The 20,360-nt window shown below is 42.9% G+C and overlaps 1 protein-coding gene across 1 annotated transcript in view; it reads right to left on the bottom strand.

Moving 5' to 3' along the window:
- CSMD1 (CUB and Sushi multiple domains 1) overlaps positions 1 to 20,360 on the bottom strand; it is a 1,254,382-nt gene that overhangs the window by 211,950 nt on the left and 1,022,072 nt on the right. The window contains exons 13-17 of the mRNA XM_069485062.1: positions 15,515 to 15,697; positions 13,994 to 14,320; positions 12,728 to 12,922; positions 7,772 to 7,910; positions 4,654 to 4,841 (exon numbers count right to left, since the gene is read on the bottom strand). Coding sequence (XP_069341163.1) covers positions 4,654 to 4,841; positions 7,772 to 7,910; positions 12,728 to 12,922; positions 13,994 to 14,320; positions 15,515 to 15,697 — 1,032 coding nt within the window. The remainder of the gene's footprint in view (positions 1 to 4,653; positions 4,842 to 7,771; positions 7,911 to 12,727; positions 12,923 to 13,993; positions 14,321 to 15,514; positions 15,698 to 20,360) is intronic.

Genomic DNA, 20,360 nt, shown 5'->3' on the forward strand with positions numbered 1-20,360 from the left:
CGCATTCTGGGCGACGGTGCCAAGACTGTCAGACAGAGAAGCGGCTCCATGTGCCCTGTGAGGAACCAAGAACCACAGCAGGAGCTGCGGCCGCGACTCGAGCTCGTCAGAGCCCGGATTCACAAGGCTGAGCACGCAAGGCAGAACTACAACTCCAGGAATGCTTTTCTGAAATGCTTGGACTTAAGCTCTTCTCTGTGCGATTCAGGAAGACCCTCTGCAGTGCACGCTGTTCACAGTTGTGCAGGCTGTTCACTGTCATGCACGCTGTTCACAGTTGCACAGGCTGTTCACTGTTGCACACACTGTCCCAGGCACCACCGCAGGACAAGTCAGCCTTGAGCGCGGGTGGCTGTGATCTGGGCAGCGTTGTGCCCGTGGGGCGGATTGCCACGGGCCTCTCTGGGCGTGAAGAGGGGTCATTAATAATTTTGTAAAGCAAGGGAGGTTTACAATGTGAACCGTTTATGACGAAAGACAAAGGAGAGAAGAGCAATGCTGTTATTTTCAAATGGCAAAAAGAATTTGACATAAGTCATTCCTGGGTCGTGGGCAACCCATTTTCTAAGAGCGGCTGGATGAGCGAGTGTAATTATTTTCTAGCACCTGCATCTTGGCTTGCAGAGACATTGCCTCATCCGGTGCCAGACACGGTCGACTCTGTGACGGGGCCGGCAATGCCCGCCCCTTGCAGCCCTGCTTCCCCTGTCTGTGTCTCACCACCTTCCCTGCGGAGCTCATCTGTCCCTTTGTCCTTCCACGGCCTCTGCAGCCCCCTGGCCCCTCCCGCACCTGCCTGCAGGTTCTCTCTCCCTGGAGCCCACAACGGACACCTGCCCTCCAGCGCCCCTGGAGGACTTGATTCAAAGTGCAGAATTCGGGCCTTCAGCACCGGCTCACTGTGTCACACACTATCTAGAATCTGGGCTTCCAACTCCACAATTGACTAAGATCCTCAGGGGTGTATTCGTGCACGGTCGTGTTTGAGAAAAACTGCTCCTTCAGCACGCCTCCTAAACTGGGATGGCGTCTGAACCCGTTACGGGGCTCTCTGAAGGTACCTAGGTCTCTGTATCACCCACAGAAATAGCAACCAGAGCATCCGTGCCGGCACTCCAGCCTCTGTCTCGTTTTAAAGTCCCGCAGGTAACTGCCGGGCACAGCACCGGCTGCTGAGCTCTGTCTTAAAAATCCCAGGTCGTCCCTGACTTACGTCCTTTATTTTTTTTTAAAAAGCCACATCCTGTGTCTCATTTGCTTCTCACATTTCCTTATTTCCCTTCAAATACATAACGATCAATCAATCAATAAGAGGTGATCGCAAGGCAAGTTTCAGTGTGGCATCCTCCTAAGGTCATATTTTTCCAACGTAGTTTGAATGCTTTAACCCAGAGGAAGACCCCCAAAAAGCGTGGAGGCCTCTGGAAGGATCACGAGAAGTTCACAGCGTGAAAGTCTGGATGTATATTTGGACCCATCCCTTCTGAGTCAGAGCACTGGGACGCTGGGAATGGGAGACTCCTTCCCACCTGTCTTCACCCGCCAGGTGAGGCCTCCGCTGTTGTCTGCAGCTACGGCGCTGCCTCCCAGCTGTCCAGCAGAGAAAGAAGGGGAAGGAATTCCAGACACCCTAAGCGATGAGAAATTTATGACACACACAACACTCCAGGTTACAGACACGTGCCTTACAAAAGCTGTGCTCTGCTTCTGAGCATAGGATAAATACAAAGAACACCAAAATATAATCTAGCAATTCTTTTAGGATTATAAAGATTGTTAGTCTTATCTGCATAATAGATTATTATTCTATAATATATATTCCATATTATACTATATTATGATATTAGTGAGTTTGACAAGCTAAATAGGAACTTGTCAACAGGCTTTTGATTATTCTTTGAGTTCCTAGAAACAAGACTAAGAACAACCAGTTCATTCAAATGAGCTAGAGTAATACATGAAATTCGTTTCTACTGACTGTATGTGGCCCTTAGAAGACAACAAAGATGCTAAAAATAGGCAAAGTAATCTGTAGCTACTGAGAGAGAGAGAAGAAAAGAAAGAAAAACTCTGCTCCAATAGTTATCAACGTCTGAAAATATTTATTCTCCTAAGTGACAGGCATCTAAGGGCCAAGTGATTCTGGTCTATGAAAAGAGGGGAGTAGAGAAAATACAACCCTTGGCTGTTCAGCACTTGGGAGTTTTCCAAACTCAGATCATTGCAATGTGCATATATCGTGACTCCAAAGAAAAGTGACAACTTAAGTGGACATTATATAAAGGAATAAAGTATGAAATTTTCTGGTTCTTAAATTCTAGTTTATGTTTAAAAATGCTACATTGGAATGAATGCTGTATATCTATATATTACACATGTATACAAAGCATGACTAATAACTTCAATTAAATTTGAAATTAATCTTTAAGTTATTAATAAATATTCTTGCTATCAAAAAATGAATATAATATTTTAATCAAAAAGTGCACATAACCTCACAGGTGTATGTGCATGTGTAGGTTTGTTACAGTTACATGGGCAAATGAAACAGAGAAATGTGCCCAACAGGTTACTGATTTGTGTGTGGGCGAAGGGCTCAGGCACAGGTTGGCAGGAGCAGCAGGGGGAAACATGGGGGAAAAAGGCAAGAAAAAGGAAAAAGGAGATTTAAGATCCAGCGCGCTAGGTGTGGTCCCATTCATGCATTTGTACAATCATGTGTGGGGAGGAATATGTAGAAATACATTTTAAGAACCATTAAAGTTAATTTTATTTTGGGATAAGGTTCAGAAAAAGAACCACCATAAAACTCCTGCAAAATGAAGGTTTGACTCCTTCAGAGGCAACAGTAACTTCTGTTCACTCTCCCCTCGCTCACTCTCCTCTTTGAGGGAAGGTTTTCAAGCAGAGAAGGAGCAGTCTCTGCTCTGGTTTTATCTGGCCAGTGTTAAACACACATTCCCAGGGGAACCCCCCCCCCCAGCTCTATTCTAGAAGTATATTTGCATAAATGCTACTATAAAATAATATAATGACTTGATCTCAGTTTCAGAAGCTATAATTTTGACTCGAGGAGACAAAAATGGAAAGGAATACTTAACATTTGGACTGTCTTGAAGAATATATTCCATGATGATATTTTAATAGTTGTTTTAAAATATTGTTAACAATTGGTAAACTAGTGTTAGTAATTATTTGGCATTTGGTGAGGTTTAGCGGGTTTTAATTCCTTCTTCTCTCTTAATTAATGTTCTCTACCCAGTAAAACCTGTCCATGGGCACTGACAGATTAAATGCCACAAATTGCTGTAACTCTGTTTTTTTTAGCAATGAATCTTTCTCTCCATTGCTCAGACTGTACAATTTTAGCGACATGTCCTGGAACACCTTTGTCCAGTAAGTATATTTTCTAGTAATAGAAATATGCAATAGATGAACCCATTTCATTGTTTTAATTATTTCATTATTTTACTTTATCATAGGCAATGGGTATGTATTTTTGAGAGTTTAAAGGAAAAATCCCCAAGATTCTCCCCTATAAGAAAGTTCTCATAGATGCATAGTGTGGTTTTGTCAAAGTCAGATGGGATCATCCAACCAGCTCAGGAATCTGCGTGTTGGAACGTAAGAGCAGACACACAGCCTACAGAATGGGAGAAAATATTCACAAGCTACACATCTGATAAAGGGCTAACATCCAGAATCTACAAATAACAAATGAATCAGTACGAAAAAAAAACAAAAAACCCCATCAAAAGTGGGAAAAATGCATGAACAGAAGCTTTTCAAAGGAAGACAGAGAAATGGCCCATCAACATATGAAAAAATGTTCAACATCACTAATCATCAGGGAAATGCAAATTAAAACCACAACGAGATACCACCTTACGCCATTTTGAATGGCTTTTATTAAAAAGTCCAAAAACAACAGATGCCGGTGTGGATGCAGAGAGAGAGGAAAGCTTACACTCCGTCGGTGGGACTGCAGATTAGCACAACCTCTATGGAAAACAGTACCGAGATTCCTCAAAGAACTCAAACCAGACCATTCAATCCAGCAATCCCACCTACTGGGTACCTACCCAAATGAAAAGAAGTCATTTTATCAAAACGACGTCTGCACTCGAACGTTCATTGCAACATAATTCACAACTGCAAAGATGTGGAATCAACCCAAGTGCCCGTCAATTCATGAGCAGATTAACACAATGTGGTGTATGTACACCATGGTGTACCACTCAGTGAAGAAAAGGACGAATTATGCCTTTTGCAACAATTTGGTTGGAACTGGAGACCATCCTCCTAAGTGAATTATCTAAGGAATGGAAAAACAAACACCACATGCACTCTCTATTAAATTAGATCTAACCGATGAGCCCACATGTGCACAGAGGGGAGTGAAACTCAGTGGAGATCAGGCAGGGGGCGGAGGGAGGGGGGAGGGAGGAAAACCTACTTAATGGGTACGATGAGCACTGTTAGGGTGACGGACACGCTTACAGCTGTGACTCGAGCATTAAAAGAGCGATCCATGGAATCAGAAACATTTGTGCCCCCTTACTATTTTGAAATGAAAGAAAAATAGTAACACACATCTTAAATTCTATGTGTGTGCGGCGGCGGCCTGGGTGGGAGACACATCGGCCAACTTACTCTCGTAGTGGATGAGGAAGCCCACGCTGGAGCGGCTGTTGTCCGTGGTGAAGAGCAGGTACATGAAGTTCCCGGTGCTGATCAGGAACTGGGGGGCCTGCGTGCCGTGGTACTCCCCGATCAGCGGGGACGAGCTGGCTGGCCCGTCGCGGACCTCCAGAGTGTCGTAGTTGACTTCCGTCTGGAATCTGCAAACACGCGTGTCAGGTGAGAAAAGACACTCAGAGCCACGGCAGCTCACAGACCGCTCAGGACATCTTCATTCACTAATTAAAACCCATTTATATCAATACAAATAACGTATTTAAAGTTACGTATACTTTCAAATTGGGGGGATATAATATGTAAGACAAGTATGTTTTCTTCTGGAAGAAACGACACGCCCCACATCCCTTCCTCTTCCCTAATACCCTGTCTTGTAAGACCACAGATACTAACGGGGGCATTATTCAGCTTAAAACAAAAATACCATGAACTAGATTAGTGTTTTTAAATAATAAATAATCCTCAATTAGCAAAAAAAAACTATCAGTATACATTTTCAAACTTTTTCATCATTCTCTACTTAACATGATTATGGACATCCTAAACGGGGTGTACTGATCGGAAATTGCCTTTTAAAGGAGGAAGTTAATTCAAAATACAGGACAGTACTTTAAATACCTTTCATGAAAAGAGAAAATCCTGTGCTTTTTTAAAAAAATTGCGTTAACTCTTTCAGGGCACCAGAATAAATAACACTGAGCATACTGCTACTTCAGGAACCAAACGATACTTTAACAACTTGAAAAAGTTAGAGCAGCTTCCAAAAAGTGCTTAACTTTTCTTATGCTTCCAGAGAATCTGGCCTGAGATTATATTTATATAAAGTCACAGCCGCTTGGGTGCTCTCTGATGCAATGAAGGTGCCATTCCAGGCGCGAGATAATTTTCTAAATGGGCCCATCTCGCCCTCCAAGAGCTAACCTGGTTTCCAAGTGTCTCACTGTGCTCTCAGGGAGCAGCTGAAGCCTCGTAAGCCTCGGACTCACTCCGCCCACCGCTTGGAGCCCAGGCCATTACCCCCCACGCTCTGGGCTGGAGAGTGCTGACGAAGAGGAAGACAGTTGGGGGAGAGGAAGCTATCTGAATTTCCTGGCACGCAGCAATAAAAAGGGATGTTGAAACCAAATGGCTCTGCTCTGCTCATCATTGAATCACATGCACTCCTCTCAGTGCAAGTGCGCAATTAGACATTCTTGGGGACCCTGAAACCTGTTCTTCTCCAGAGAGGAATTCGAGCAACTTGTATGTCATGTGGCTAGACCAGAATAAGGCTGCAGGTGGGTGTGATTGAGATCAGAGAGTACAGCTTTGTCTTCCACTATTCTAGGACTTTCTCTAGACTCTGCCACTTCTCAGTGGTTTGAGTACAAATTCAAGGAATCTGGATTTCAGGAAAGGAATCTCATTCGATCTGTTCACACGGAAGTATTCGTATGCCCTTGCTTGAGTGATGGCAAGGACTGACAAAAGTCACATCCCGACAGGGGGAAGATTTCCAGGACAAACTCGGAAACAGAAACACCTGTAGGCTCTTCATTATTCGGTGACCTGCCACACACGGCAGGACAATACCGTCAGGATGGAATTTAGGGTCCGTGTGTACAAACACATCCTCAGTGAGGGCGCCCGCCCGTGGATGAAGGTGTGAGCTAATACTGCATGATGCACTAAGAGCTGTGCACTGTATCTAGGGTGCCTGAAAATATCAGAAACGCGAGGTACCCCATGTGGAATTTAGCAAAACATCACACTGAAACGATATTGAAAAGACAAGACTGGGAAAAATCAAACAAGTATCTTGCTTCAGGCAACTGAAAATGAAGTGCTAAACAATGGTGCCAAATGAGAACGTACAATCACGATTTTTTATGGAATGATGTAAATTTGATACGTTGCTAGGAATCTGGGTGTGCTCCAGCCCCCCCCAAACCAAAAAGTATAAACATTAATAGGAGACCAAACTTAATGTACTGAATATTTACAGGTTTAATTTTTTCAAATGACTAACATTCTATGCAGTAATTCACTCTTCAACATAGTAGATATGAAAACCAAATGTTTCCTCTTCTTCTGAGAGATTATCTCAATATTATTATATCAGAGGTAAGTAATAATATGAAAGATAATTTCAAATAAAAATAATTACTAAAAGATAACACAACTCCCGCTAAAAACCTTTCTGGATTGATATTATCGGCCATCACTATAAAGTTACTGGAAAACAACATGAACATCATATAATGATGTTCATCTACATTGGGATCCTATAATATTCTAAATATTAAAGCCCAGACTGCAATCTAGTCCAGGAGAAGGTCATTGTTAGAGAAAGCCCGACGTTATTCAGATGTTAACCGTGAAACATTAACAAAGATGTTTCCTTAGTTTGATAAGCACCTGGTTCGTGGCAAAATGTTTTTAGTTTTTAAACCTAAGTTTGATTTCAACGTTGCGACAAATGGAAAGCATTTTATCATGCAAAATTCAAACTGCATGCTTAGTTTTTTAGGTCATCCAATGCATTATCAAACAGCTAAGCCAGACAGTATCCGTGATGACATCCCTCGCAGCTAACTGAGAGGTAATTAACCTGCTGTACCCCGAGCTGCCAACTCTGCGACCTTACTCTGCCCTGTGTTTACCAACGGCCACCAGCACAGCAGGGCAGGTGTTTTCCTGCTGCCACAGAAGCTCCTGGGGACCAAAGTGACCCAGAGCTGCCTCCGCGTGCAAACACCACGAGCATTTGTTCCAGTGCAAGCCCCAAACCCAGGGTCAGACTCCACGGTCAGACCTGGGCAACGGTCCACCCGGACAGGCACCTCCCCCAGCAGCCCGCAGACTCGAGACTTAACTTTGGTGTTGGAGGATAACAGGGAAGAAGGACAAAACCTGTCAAGTTTTGACGCCTGTTTCTGGTTAAGTGAGTTCCTTTGGGGGAGCCCTTAAAGACCTGTCATCTTTTTAAATTTTAAGACCCATTTACTAAATACATGAAGCAGACACAGGTCGTTAGGTCCAAATGAAGAAAGAAAAAAAAGTTTTTTTTTGTTTGTTTTTTTTTTCTTCTTACCTATCAAAAGTTATTTTAATAGAGTGGCCTGGTTTTGCTTCAATTATCCATTCACAATTTAGAGAATCTTTATAATATCCCGGCCACCCAGGAGGCAAAATGACTCCGCTGGAGGCTGTCAGGTGTCCGCCGCATGGGGCTGAAAGAGATGCACAAGGTCCATTAGGTTTCGTTAAATGTAGAAAGACACGACAAACAGCATCTCGACAAAAGCAAGCGTCCGCCTCTGTACTCGTGGATCTGACATTTTCAAGGTTTAAAGCAAAAACTTCCCACATAAATACAAAACCGAAAGATCCCTTTCATTTTTTTTTTTATTTTGTGTTTTTACATGTCTTGGATTGTACCTAAGTTGTCACACATTACTATTAATTATTTTCTTATCAATCTCTTTTGCACATCAGTTTGCAGTTTACAGTGAACTTTAGAATTTGTATTACGTTATCCTGGTGAAATAGACATTGTAATCCTTATGTTGCAGATGAACAAAATTAACACTGAAATATTAAACGGTGATCTCAGGTTTGACATAATTAGCTTAGATTTGGTCATGCTGTGGTCGTAAACAGCTCTACAATTTTACTGTCTTTAATAGGAAAGATTTAGTTCTCAGACACGCTCCACGTCCAGGGGCTCAGAGACACAGCCCCCTTCTTCAAGTTGGTGCGGCAACGGAAAACGGTCTTGCACAGGCAACTAAAGCTCTGGGCCAGAAGCTGACCACGTCACTTTGACCTACACCTAATGGGCCAGAATCCTTCACAAAGTCCCATTATACCTACATAATGAGTGCGATGTGCACTGTCTGGGGAATGGACATGCTTGAAGCTCTGACTTGGGGGTGGGGCAACATGGGCAATATACATAACTTAAACTTTTGTATCCCCATAATAAGGTGAAATACAAAAATGCTTTTTTTAAAAAAAAAAAAAATTTTTTAAAGAAAATTCAAAAAAAAAAAAAAAAAAAAAAAAAAAAAACACACCCCACAAGGGGGCCAAAAAGGGACATTCTCCTTGGTGGAGATCACGCATGTTTGATGAAAGCACTAACGATGTTCACATTCGCCTAGCGGATAACAGCAAAGCAACTACACCAGTGAGGTCTTTAGAGTGCAGATTCTCCTTTCATTTTTTGATGCGTTAAATGACAGCGGTCAATGTCCTGACACTGTGTTTCTAAAATAAGCCCTTCCTGATGACATAAATACGTTTTTTTTCTATAGCTTTTAATATAACTTCCTGATTTGGGTTGCGTTAATACTGGGTTTCCGAAACGTTCCAGAGGAAGGAATCGCAGCTTCCCCATCGTGCGCCAGTGCTCACAACACGGAAGTTCTCTGTATGTGAAAGGCAGAGAGCTCACTCAGGCGTGTCTATGGTGCTTGTGCCCTTTCACTGTTCAATCCTTGATCTTTTTCCGAATTACTTTCTATGGTGTTTTATCTTTCTATTTGGGCCACTTTTGGCATTTTATATTTTGCTAGAAAATCACCGATTTCCTGCAGGCTTTACAATTTGTTGTCCTGGGGTTGAGGATCCATGTGCACTTATTCTCCCCCATAATAACTTGTGTTTTTGGCGATGTCACCGAGCTGTGCTGAGGAGTGTGACCCAGTTAGAGGCAGGACAAATCGAAATCTCTTGCCCAGAGGCTACATGATTTATACCCAAGATCTACCTGGCATTGAGTAAATTCTGCCAGAATAAATCAATAACATACTTTTATAAAAAATTACTTTATTGTGAGCCTTCCAGTCTCTATGCAACATTATATTATTTTTGTGATAGAGGTCATTTCTCTCTTATGTTCCCAAATATCTGTGACTTTCTTCTCTCTTAGTTCTTAGTTTCTGTTATCAGAATTGTTGTCTATTTTACTGGTGTTAACAAAGAACTCACTCTTGCTTTCTGTTGTTTCTAACATTTGATTTTTATTAACATCGTATCCTAATTCATTTTCATTTTTTCTAACTTTTCAATCTTAGCATTAAATTCCTTTATTTTTTATCTTTTTTTGTTGGACACTGGAGGCCTTTAAGATAGGTATTTTCCTAATAGCACCAGTTTGGCTGCATCACGTCATTTTTTAGTAGAAAGTGTTCTCTTTCTCATGGTTTCCAAATAGTGTAGGACTTAAAGCTTGAGTTTCTCTTTAATATATAATTACGGTGCACTTTTCAATTTATAGAGATTCGCTTGTGGTTCTATTTTTATTATACACTTATACTTTAATTGGACTGTTATAGAACATGTGGCCTATACTTATTTTAATTTGCTAAGGTTCACTTTATGGTTAATTATGCAATCAATTTTTAACAAAAATCTTTGAGAAAAACAATAAAATGAGGATTCTATGAGGAATGTGAGGTTCTCTATGCATCCCTCAAATCAGGTTTTGCGGTTTGTATTACCCACTTTTTCATTGCCATGTGATTTTTTTCCCTACGAGATCTGTCTGATTCTGAAAGCCAGTTTATTTTTCGTTCATCCGGCAGGGCACTGGCCAGGGAATCCAGCCAGACACATTATCCCAGGACCCACCATCTCCGAGACTCATCCGCACTCGGTGATTGGGTTTCTCGGCACAGGTAAACCTTCCAAATCTTTCCCCACAAACTATTCCTTCCTGCTGAGGGTTTTTCTTTGTTAACAACCTACAGCTGGGTTTTGCTGTAACTTCTCTTCCTGACCACGGACGCATCGCCCGCTCGAGTTCCACGTGCTACTCCCCCTTGGTCTGACTCTGGGCTCCTCACCTGCCACACCGGTGCCCTGTGCTGAGGGGGACACTGTCCCTGCAGCTTGCGTCATCTGCAGCAGCCCAACGTGGCCAAGGGCACAGGGCAGCCAGGCTTGCGGCCGGAAGACAAAGAGGCTAAATAAAGTGACGTGCTCACCTTCAACTTCCTCCTCCCGCTATTATTCATGCTTCCAAGTCAGCAGCCTGGTGCCCGGCCACAGCAGTGTTTGCAAGCATGACTGTGTACCGTTACTGATGCGTGTCAGGCGTCTGAGCTCCCCGTGTGTGTCTATTTACTTATTTGTAAAGGATCAAAACCCATCCATTTGTTAACATCTTATCAAATGTGAAACATAAAAACTTTACATTTAAGATATGCGATGAAAATAGATAGAAACGAAAAACCTACCATTGTTTTCTCAACCGTCAATGGGGTGCGGCTCACAGTCCGCCAAATCGTCTTAACAATTTATGAAAGTGTGAAAACTACAACACCTTTTTGAGCCTCACCAGGCAGACAACGAATAGGACCTGATTAGAAACTTCTCCTCCCACCGTGGCGAGTGACTGAACAGGAGGGGCTGGGGGCGGGGCCGTGGGGCGACATGACCCCTCCCCCCACCAGGCTGCTGGTTGTCACTTGTCACCGAGGAGTGGAATCCCAGTCCCGCCACATGTGGGTCAGGCTCTGCTCAGATCACCCAGAGATGCTGGGTTTGGTGACGTTACGTCACGTCCTTCTAGACAGGACAGCGATCCTCAACTGTAGGTTACATTTGACATATATTTTTCTATTTATTTATTAAAAATAAATGCATGTTGACTGAAGACAACTAGCAAAACAAAAATAAACCAAGAGGGGAAAAAAATACCCATAACTATGATTAACATTTTTGTGCGTAGTTTTCTTTCCAGTTTAAATTATTGTCAGGAGAAACGTATATATTTATATGTTTTCAAAATGGTATATTGCTACACGTGTGTTGGTATTATCTGGTCTTTCACATAATAAGGATTTATGGGTCTCTGCGCTCCTGCGATCTTTGCTAACGGTGCCTGTGATCTTGTGCACAAATACATCATGATTTATCTACGAAATCCTCTGCTGTTTGAAGTTCAGATGTTTGCAACTCTTCATTGTTATCAACAGTCCTGCAAAAATTGTTCTTGAATGAACATCTTTTCATAGGTGCTTGAATATTTCCTTAGGATATTGATCCAGAAATATAATTGATGGCTCAAAAGGCAAAAACATTTCTGACTCTTATTATAAGTTTTCCCCGTAATGCCGTGATTTTAAATCCTCAATAGCATGATTACGAAATACCAGTTTTTCCAGAACCTTGTCAATAATATATCTTATTCACATGTTGAAATCTTTGAAAATCATATACACAAAATGGTATTTTACTTTTGTTTTTAAATTTGTATTTCTTTGGTATTTACTAGAGGTAAGTTAAAAAAAAAAAAAAAGATTTTCTTAGATCATTGCACCTGAACTACTCTGACAGGCAACGTGAGTGTATACTCTGAGTAAGCATTTTTAAAATACGTAATAATTACAGGCAAAACATTTCTCTTTAATTTTTTTTCCCCTGGTTTCATTAGATTAGTAACCAGAACAGAAATATCAAGAAAAAAATTAGTTAGTATTTATGTCAGCTACAAAAAGAAGAAGAAAACAGTTAACTAAACCGCATTGCCATGGGGTGGATTGTGTACCCGTCCACCAGACATTCATACGCTGTGTCCCCATCCTCAGCACCCCGACTGTGAGTATCTGAAAATAGGGTCACCGCAGATGTAGTCAGTTAGGATACGGTCTCGCTGGAATGGAGGGGACCCTACACCAACGAGATCGTGTCCTTATAGAAAGGGGGATTTAGACACAGAGGCAGACACAGAGAATGGCATATGAATAGGAGGCAGAGATTAGGGTGATTCTTCTGCAAACCGCAGATGCCAAAGAGCGCCAGCAACCGCCACAGCTAGAGGACAGGTCTGGGCCAGAGCCTCCCTCAGAGCCCTCGGAAGGAGCTCACCCTGCGACACTCGGTCTCAGACTCCAGCCTCCGGAGCTGCGACTGTGCGCTTCTGCTGTTGACGGTGTTGTTCATTGTGTGTGGAGCTTTGCTGGGAGGCGGCCCACCCAACCGGACCCTGTCTGAGACGGTGCGTGACATCAGGGAACACCCAGCCACACGGGGACTGTACCTTCGCAGCGGGGCACCGCCGAGCTCCAGACCACATTCCCGTCCTGCAGGATGCAGGTGATCGACTCGGACCCCTGGGTCTTGACAAAGCCGTCGTCACAGTGGAAAGAGACCGAGCTCCCCAGTAGAAACCTGTCGCCAAAACGCCGGCCGTTTATAGGGATGCCGGGATCGTGGCACTCGTTTTGACCAAACGCTGAAAAGAAAAAAAAAAATAGTTAGAATAAAAATACTTGAATATCAATTATATGTATTAAAAAAGAAGAAAACAGAACATACGTATGAAGCAATTGTTGTCTCAAATTTCAGTTATATCATTTGTAGATAAATACATTAAATAAATAGGATATTGGTATCTACTGAGAAAGAGAGCGAGAGAGAGCACATGGATAAATAGATACAACTATCATTTATATGGCACTTTAGATATAACAACCACTCATATGCACTAGGAGAAAGAGAAAAAGGATGGAGCAGGTGGTGGAAAGTGTTTGGGTTCAGGATACACCTGGGTTAGAATCTCGACTTTTCCACTTATTATCTGACACTGGGCAGATCGCTCCCGTGACCTGAGCCTCGCTATCTTTATTTATAAAATGAGGAATAGGTCTGTAACCCAGAACTCTGTGACACTAAATGAAATAATTACTGTCAAATTCTAGGTACAGGTCCTAAGAGAAGAAAGCAGTCAGCAAATGCTATTCATATTAACCCTATTATCTCACTTTATTCCCTCTACCATGCAGTTAGGTAAATGTTCTTACATAAAATCTGTTTTGCAAATGACAAACTTGAAGCAAGAAGAAGTTAGCTGTCATCCAGAATTCACTAACTGCACACAGGAGCTGGTGTTCTAATTCTGGACTCCTCACCTCAAATGACTCAGTCCTTCATACTACACTATTTGTCACATGGAGGATGCATGGGCAGGTGGGTGGGTGCGTGGGTGGGTGATGGATGGATGGATGGATGGAGGAATGGAAGGAAGGATGGAGGGATGGAGGTATGGATTGTTGGATGGATGGAGGGATGGATGGACAGATAGATCGTTGGCTAGATGGACGGATGGATAGAAAACCAGACAGAGAGAAGTGAGAGATCCAGCCCCTTACTCTACGAGTGACCAAGACAGTTATCTAAACACAGTGATTTTTTTTTGTTATCAGGATAATGCTGTAGAATTTCACCACTCTCATTTTAATAATGATAATAAAACATCTGCAGGATCAGCTGGTAGCCTGGGCGTGGGGCTCCTGCAGGCACTTACTGGTGTAGGTGATGTTGAACCCTCTGCCGGTGGTGGAGTGGTCGGACTGAAACTCCAGGCGCACGACGTGCCCGCTGCTGGCCAGTTGGGAAGGCACCTCGTTGCCAGAAAAAGTCCCAAGGACGGTTATCTCGGAAATCCCATCGTCTTTGACCGCAAGAAAGTCAAACTGAGGCTCCACATCAAAGTCATTAAAGATGAGGTGAATTCTACTTCCTGGCTCAGATATAATCAGCCACACGCAGTTCATGTTGTTACCATACTCCTCGGGGTAATTGGGCGACAGAATAATCCCGGACGCCGCCGTGAAGTTGAAGAAACATGAAACTGTGAAGACACGGTATTTTCAGACAGTTTGCACACATCCAAAGAACTGCCGCCCCCAACTGGTTGCTAAGAACTTGGCCAGGCAGCACACACCTGCAAACAACTAGGATGATCCAACTCTGCTAAAATTAATAATTCTGGACCCTGACCTTTTCTCTTTCCCCAAAGTGTAAGTGGAATATTTCATTATCTTATAGAGCACAACCAGCACCCACACATAGTCAAGTACAGGATGGGTTCCGAAATGACCCTTTCAGGTTCACTGAGAGCAAGTGCCAAATATTATGGTTTCTAGTGACAACTTTCCGCCTCGGGAAGAGCGAATATTAACATGAAAAGGTATATGTCTGTGTCCGGGGAACCATTCAGTCTGCTCTCGAGTGATAACTTTTCAATTGACATTTTATATTTTCCTTTAAGCGCGTTTTTCAAGTTATTTAAAGTTTGTATTAGTTACAGGGTAAAGATTAATAAATAAACCAATCTGGAAAAGTCAGACCCTGTTCTACTTGGGTAACATAAAAATCTCTTGGAAAATTTAATTTTAAGGATATGCACTTAAAATTCGTGTGTGTGTGTGTGTGTGTGTGTGTATTCTTTTTTTGGAGGGAGCAACTGTTGGATTTATCTACAGAGTGTGGTTTTGATTATTATTCTACATAATTTCATATACATTTTCCAGCCATGGCTATGTTTATTTACAAATACAGAATACCCCTTCAAAATTAGCTATGAATTCTGTTCTACGTGTAAAATACTGCACTTATAAGGAAGCAGGAAGCTCTTCCACTGGATTCCAAACCGACCCCACCGTCCCTGCTGGTACGGGCGGGTGACTCGTGCTTAAGCGTCACGCGGCATCATTACGTCATAAAAACACTGCACTGCTGTGCTGGTGTCTGATGCTGTACACACCATCGTGAGCTTTTGACGGAAATAAAGGCACATGTTATGACCTTTCCAGTGGACAGTATGCAGCTACATTGTATCTGGCAGGTGTGATACGGCTGTGAATTAATTTTAATGAGGTGAGCAACGCAGGACGGTTGGTGTCTCGCAGGGCCCCGCAGCTCCTGGTGGAAGCAGCGCTGCCGGCTACATTCCCAGCGCCCTCCCCACACGGACGCTCCCGTCTTTCCCTGTCCCCCTGCAAGGCAGGTGCAGGACAGGAGGGGCCGCGAGGCAGGCACTCACAGACGCAGCTGGGCTTGTTGCCAGACCACTGGTTGTTCTGCTGGCAGGTGATGACCCTCTCCCCCACCAACTCGAAGGCCGCCTGGCACTCAAAGGTGAGCGTGTCCCCGTGGAGAAAACTGCTGCCCGTCCGCTTCCCATAGGCGGGGATGCCCGGATCCCCACATCCTCCCTTTTCAATTTCTGAAAATTGTAAAAACAACGAATCATTAAAAAAAAAAACACACCACGAATATTTTTAAGTCCACAATTTAGAAAATGAACAAGTGGGTTCTTTTGGCTGCTCTAAACATCGGTTTTGCACATAGTTGCAAAAGGATATTCCGTTCATCTAACATTTAATTACAAAAGCAGGAAAAAATATGCAATTTCAACTCTGGAGGAAGAAATTTAATTGTGTCTTTTAAGAGATACGCATGGCTACATGGATACACTTACAACACAAATGTTGCAATTAGTAGATGCATCTTCTTTTGGCACTTCTGGCCTTTTATCTGCAATTGCTACTACTAAAATGTAAACACCAGTTTTATTCTAATCTATGTGCTTTTTACTATAAATAATACAAATAAGATTCTCCATTCCCTACTGAATATGCAAATCAATATAGTCTATTTGAATACTAGTTCCCTTACATGAACATTAAAAATCATTTAGGAAACAAAATAAATCATGGTTTGTTCTATAGATGAAAAGCAAATATGCAGCATCAAACCTCTTTTCATTCAAACGTGATTGTAATAAAATTTGCACACAACACCAAAACTGTTTCTAAATTTTGCTCTGTCTCAAATGTTAACTACACACGATTTATTAACTATGTTATTTATTTAGTCATCCAAAAAGTATTTCTTTGAGAGCCACTTTGTGTCGGGTCCTCTTTGAGGTCGTGGGGTCAGTGGGTGAACAAGGCAAAGTTCTCGCGCTCATGGGCCTTACAGTCTATGGAAGAAAATCTTAAAAAATCAAAAATGACTGTGATTCAAACAATGATGGGTGATGTAAAGCAACATAAAGGGGTGCGGAGGGGGACAGAGAGATGGGTGGAGGAGGCTGCGTAAGTGCCCAGGGGAAGATGGAAGCCGTCCCTTTTGAGAAACAGACACCAGCCCACCCGGCCCACAAGAGGCACAGGGCAGCCGTGGCTTGGAAAGGAGGGGAAGCCGCCTGCTGGGCTTCCTGTCTGTGCCGAGTGACCCCAGGGAGGCATCGCAGGGCTTCTGGATGAGACCTGGCCCCACCCGACCACAGATGTAAAAGATCTGTCGCCGATTCTCAATCACAAAGATGTGGAGTCGCCCCAAATGCCCATCGATGCACAAGCGGATTAATAAAATGTGTTGTGTGTACACCGTGGAGTACTAACTACTCAGCCATAAACAAATGGCTAACCACAATGTTCTCTCTTGTTGAGGTGCTTGTCTTACCACATTTATTCTACACAGAGTTGTAAAGTCTCTGTTGGACGTGTGAAATATACTAGGTGGCTGCAGTCTTGGTCTCCATCAAGAGTTCACTTAGGTTTTTTTGAGTTATCACAAAATTGGTATATTTTATGACGTTCCCTAGATAGGATGTACCTTTAAGTTCTCCCCGGCTTGTCATGGGATTGCAATGAATTAACTTCTGCAGAAGCCACATTGCTGTAGCTGTTTGGGAAATATTTCTTCCAAACAGTTGAACACGTTTAGAGATCTAAAGGTTTTTTTTCCTCCATAACATCAAACCAACCTTTTCTAGCCTAAGATATTCACACAGCTTCTATGCTTATTGTTATAAAAAGCAACGTTGCGTATTTTGTGTGTCTCATTTTCTTCCTCACATGCCAGTTGACTATTATTTCTATTCTAAATTCAGCTTTTAAAAAACCCACAAGCTCAAGGAAACAAGGGGTGTGCTGGGGCCACCGTAATTCCCGTGTGTGGTGAGCGCTCCCACACGGATGAAAACGGCCCCGATCAGAGCCTGCTCCCATTTCCCGGCTGAAAGGACAGTGCGTCAGAGCAACAGTTTCTTGAGCAAGTGCCCACGTTGCAATTGCTCTTAGATTACTTCCCATTTCTTCTGGGGCTTTGACTCAGAAATCTCTAAAATAATGACTTTCCTTTCATCATCTCTGGAAAACAAGACTGCAGCAGATGAACATCAATCCACTGCCCCGTCCTGCGGAGACGGGGTCAGAACACTTTCCAGGCCGTGTGGACACTGCATGTTTCCCGTGTTACTGAAAACCGTCTGGACACGGCACAATCGGGGAGAGAAGTGAAGCTTCCTGTGGCTGCTTCCTTGTCCATCGCAAGCAACCACATAACCCCAGAAAACAGCGGACTGCTGTGACCGTGGCCCGCGCACACTAAAATTACTCGTAATCCGCTTAATTACGGTGTGCGGGGCAAGTTCTGTTGCATAAAATACTATATTCGCTTTTCGCACAGATATGCTCTGCTTGACCACAACCAAAACGAGATGCTTTTAAAGGCGTAGTGCAAAGCTAAGACATGTCCGGAATTGCACCTCCCACGTTTTTCTTTTCCCAATGTCACCCCGTTGGGAGATTCCGGATCCTGCAAAGTTGGGATATATATAACCACAGCGACGAGCTCCTTCTGCTCCTCATCTCTTGTGGCCTCACAGAGACGACGAAGGCGTCTGTTTTCAAACTCATTTTTAGCACCGGGCAAATTATTTACGAGTGCTGTTGGAATCCGGAAGTTTGTTTGTGTTGCTGCCCAGAAAGCTGAGGGACGGGGCCCCAGAGAGGACTTACTGTGAAAATTACAGTTTTGTTCAAGGCACCGAGCCGTGGCCGTCCCGGGGCCACCTTTACTTGGCCGAATTCCCTGACTTTCCTGCTGAGCTGGTGACGTGATGATTCTGAGCTGCAGGTTCCGATCCAACAGTGTCCTTCCTGTGCCTCAGCTCCAGAGGTTGGGTCTGCCACGGGCCGGCACGAGGGGATACGGGCTCCAGATGCCCCCGCTGTGCACCGCAGCAAGGCGAACAGGCGCCCAAGTCCCTGCGCATCTTCGGTGAATCCCCTAGTTGCTAACCAGATGCACAGGACCCCACAATAAATGTCAAATTGTATCAGGGAATGAGAAGGAAGAATGAGTCCCTTTAAAGAATATGGTCTTGTCTTTGCCAATATTATGGAATTTTTTCCAAACACATAGAGAATGAACATGAGAGCCAAATTAGTAATGGAAGGCACCTCGGAATTCATGAAACGTACATACAATGCAATTTTATTTTCCATAATTAGTAGAAATTTGTTACGAAAAATAATCTTAGTATAAATTTACTTTCATTTATACTATACTCAAGGTACACATGTATTTAGTGACTGGCTACTGTTGCAGTTGTTTCGTGCTTAGACCCCGATGATAAACTTCATTCAGGTCTGGGCTTCCTGGGGACACTGGCCGGGCGTCCCACAGTCCTCACCTCAGCAGGAACCTCGACTTGTTGCCCGCAAGTGATGCGTTTCCAGGGGCATAGGTGATCGGCTTCACAGCCAGCCTAATAGGCTCACAGTCTGCACTGACAGATGCTCCTGGTTTGTTCTGAAGTTCATGTTCACTGTAAACTTTAAAATAGAACCAACTGCATTGTCATTTCCAAAGTGAATAATGGAACTGAACGATGAAGGTCCTGATCAGCAGATATGAACCCAAGGCATCCACTGCCAAGTAATAGCATCTTTTGATAAGAGTCTATAAAAGACGTAACCACGCTACGGTATTCCTCAAAAATCCTAGAACTCTGGTCTGACCATGAGAAAAACATCAGGCAGACACCAGCGGAGAGACAGTCACCCCGCCCTCCTCAACACTGTCAAGGTCATTGAGTCAAGGAAAGGCTGCAAAACAGGCAGGATATCCAGGGGCCGACGGAGGCAAGGTGACAGATTGTAGCGTGGATGCTGGATGGGAACCTGGGATGGAGAGAGGACACCAACCCAAAGGGCGATGGAAATCTGAACACAGTGTGACCTCGGGTTGACAATGACTCAGAGTTGCGACACAGGCACCCTGGGAACGTAAGGCACTAACAGGGAACCTGGGTGCGCAGTGGGCAGAAACTCTCTACCATCTTGGCAACTTTTCTGTCAATTTAAAACTAATTAAATTTTAAAGAAAAGTTTATTTTTTAAAAAGACACAGTTTGTCTTTAATGTGCACCTATTTTTCTGGTTGAAAGCTAGCCAAAGTCTAGAATCTTGGGTCTCAATACCTTTGTCATCTTTTCAGTGAATTCTTCTTGGCAGAGGTTGTAGAGGATTGAGATTTGGAACATCCTATTACTTTCAGCATTATGAATGTAGATTAAAAAGATTTTTTATAAACATCTAAAGATGTTATATCTTTACACAAAAATATAAAAAATTTGATAAGTAAAATGCTTCCCATGATTGAGAATAATCAATGAAATCTCTAGTTTCTTCTTGTCCAGTTTTCCAATAATCAGATTTTATATCACATTACAGAGACTAATTCTGCCTATTTATAGTTTCTTTCTGTGTTGTGCATTATTAAAAAGACACTAAAACCTGTGTAAGTTTTTACTGTGGTGGCCATTTTATTACAATAATTGAAAACAATAAAACTGTATTTGGCCTGTTCTATGCTCATTTTCAGTATGGGAAAATAAAAAATTATACTTTTAAGATTTTATGATATTGGTAGGAAACTTTTTTTTTTAATTAAACTCATAATGCAAAGCATTAGAAAGCCAGCTCTAGAGGAAAATGCATAGTCATAAAAAGCATAAAGACTGGTCTTTAGAGACTGTACCCAGACTTAACTGATGAATCTCCGAAGGAAATGGCTGCATATCGGATATCGCC

This window comes from Eulemur rufifrons, chromosome 12 (assembly GCF_041146395.1).
Source record: "Eulemur rufifrons isolate Redbay chromosome 12, OSU_ERuf_1, whole genome shotgun sequence".
NCBI classification, from domain to species: Eukaryota; Metazoa; Chordata; class Mammalia; order Primates; family Lemuridae; genus Eulemur; species Eulemur rufifrons.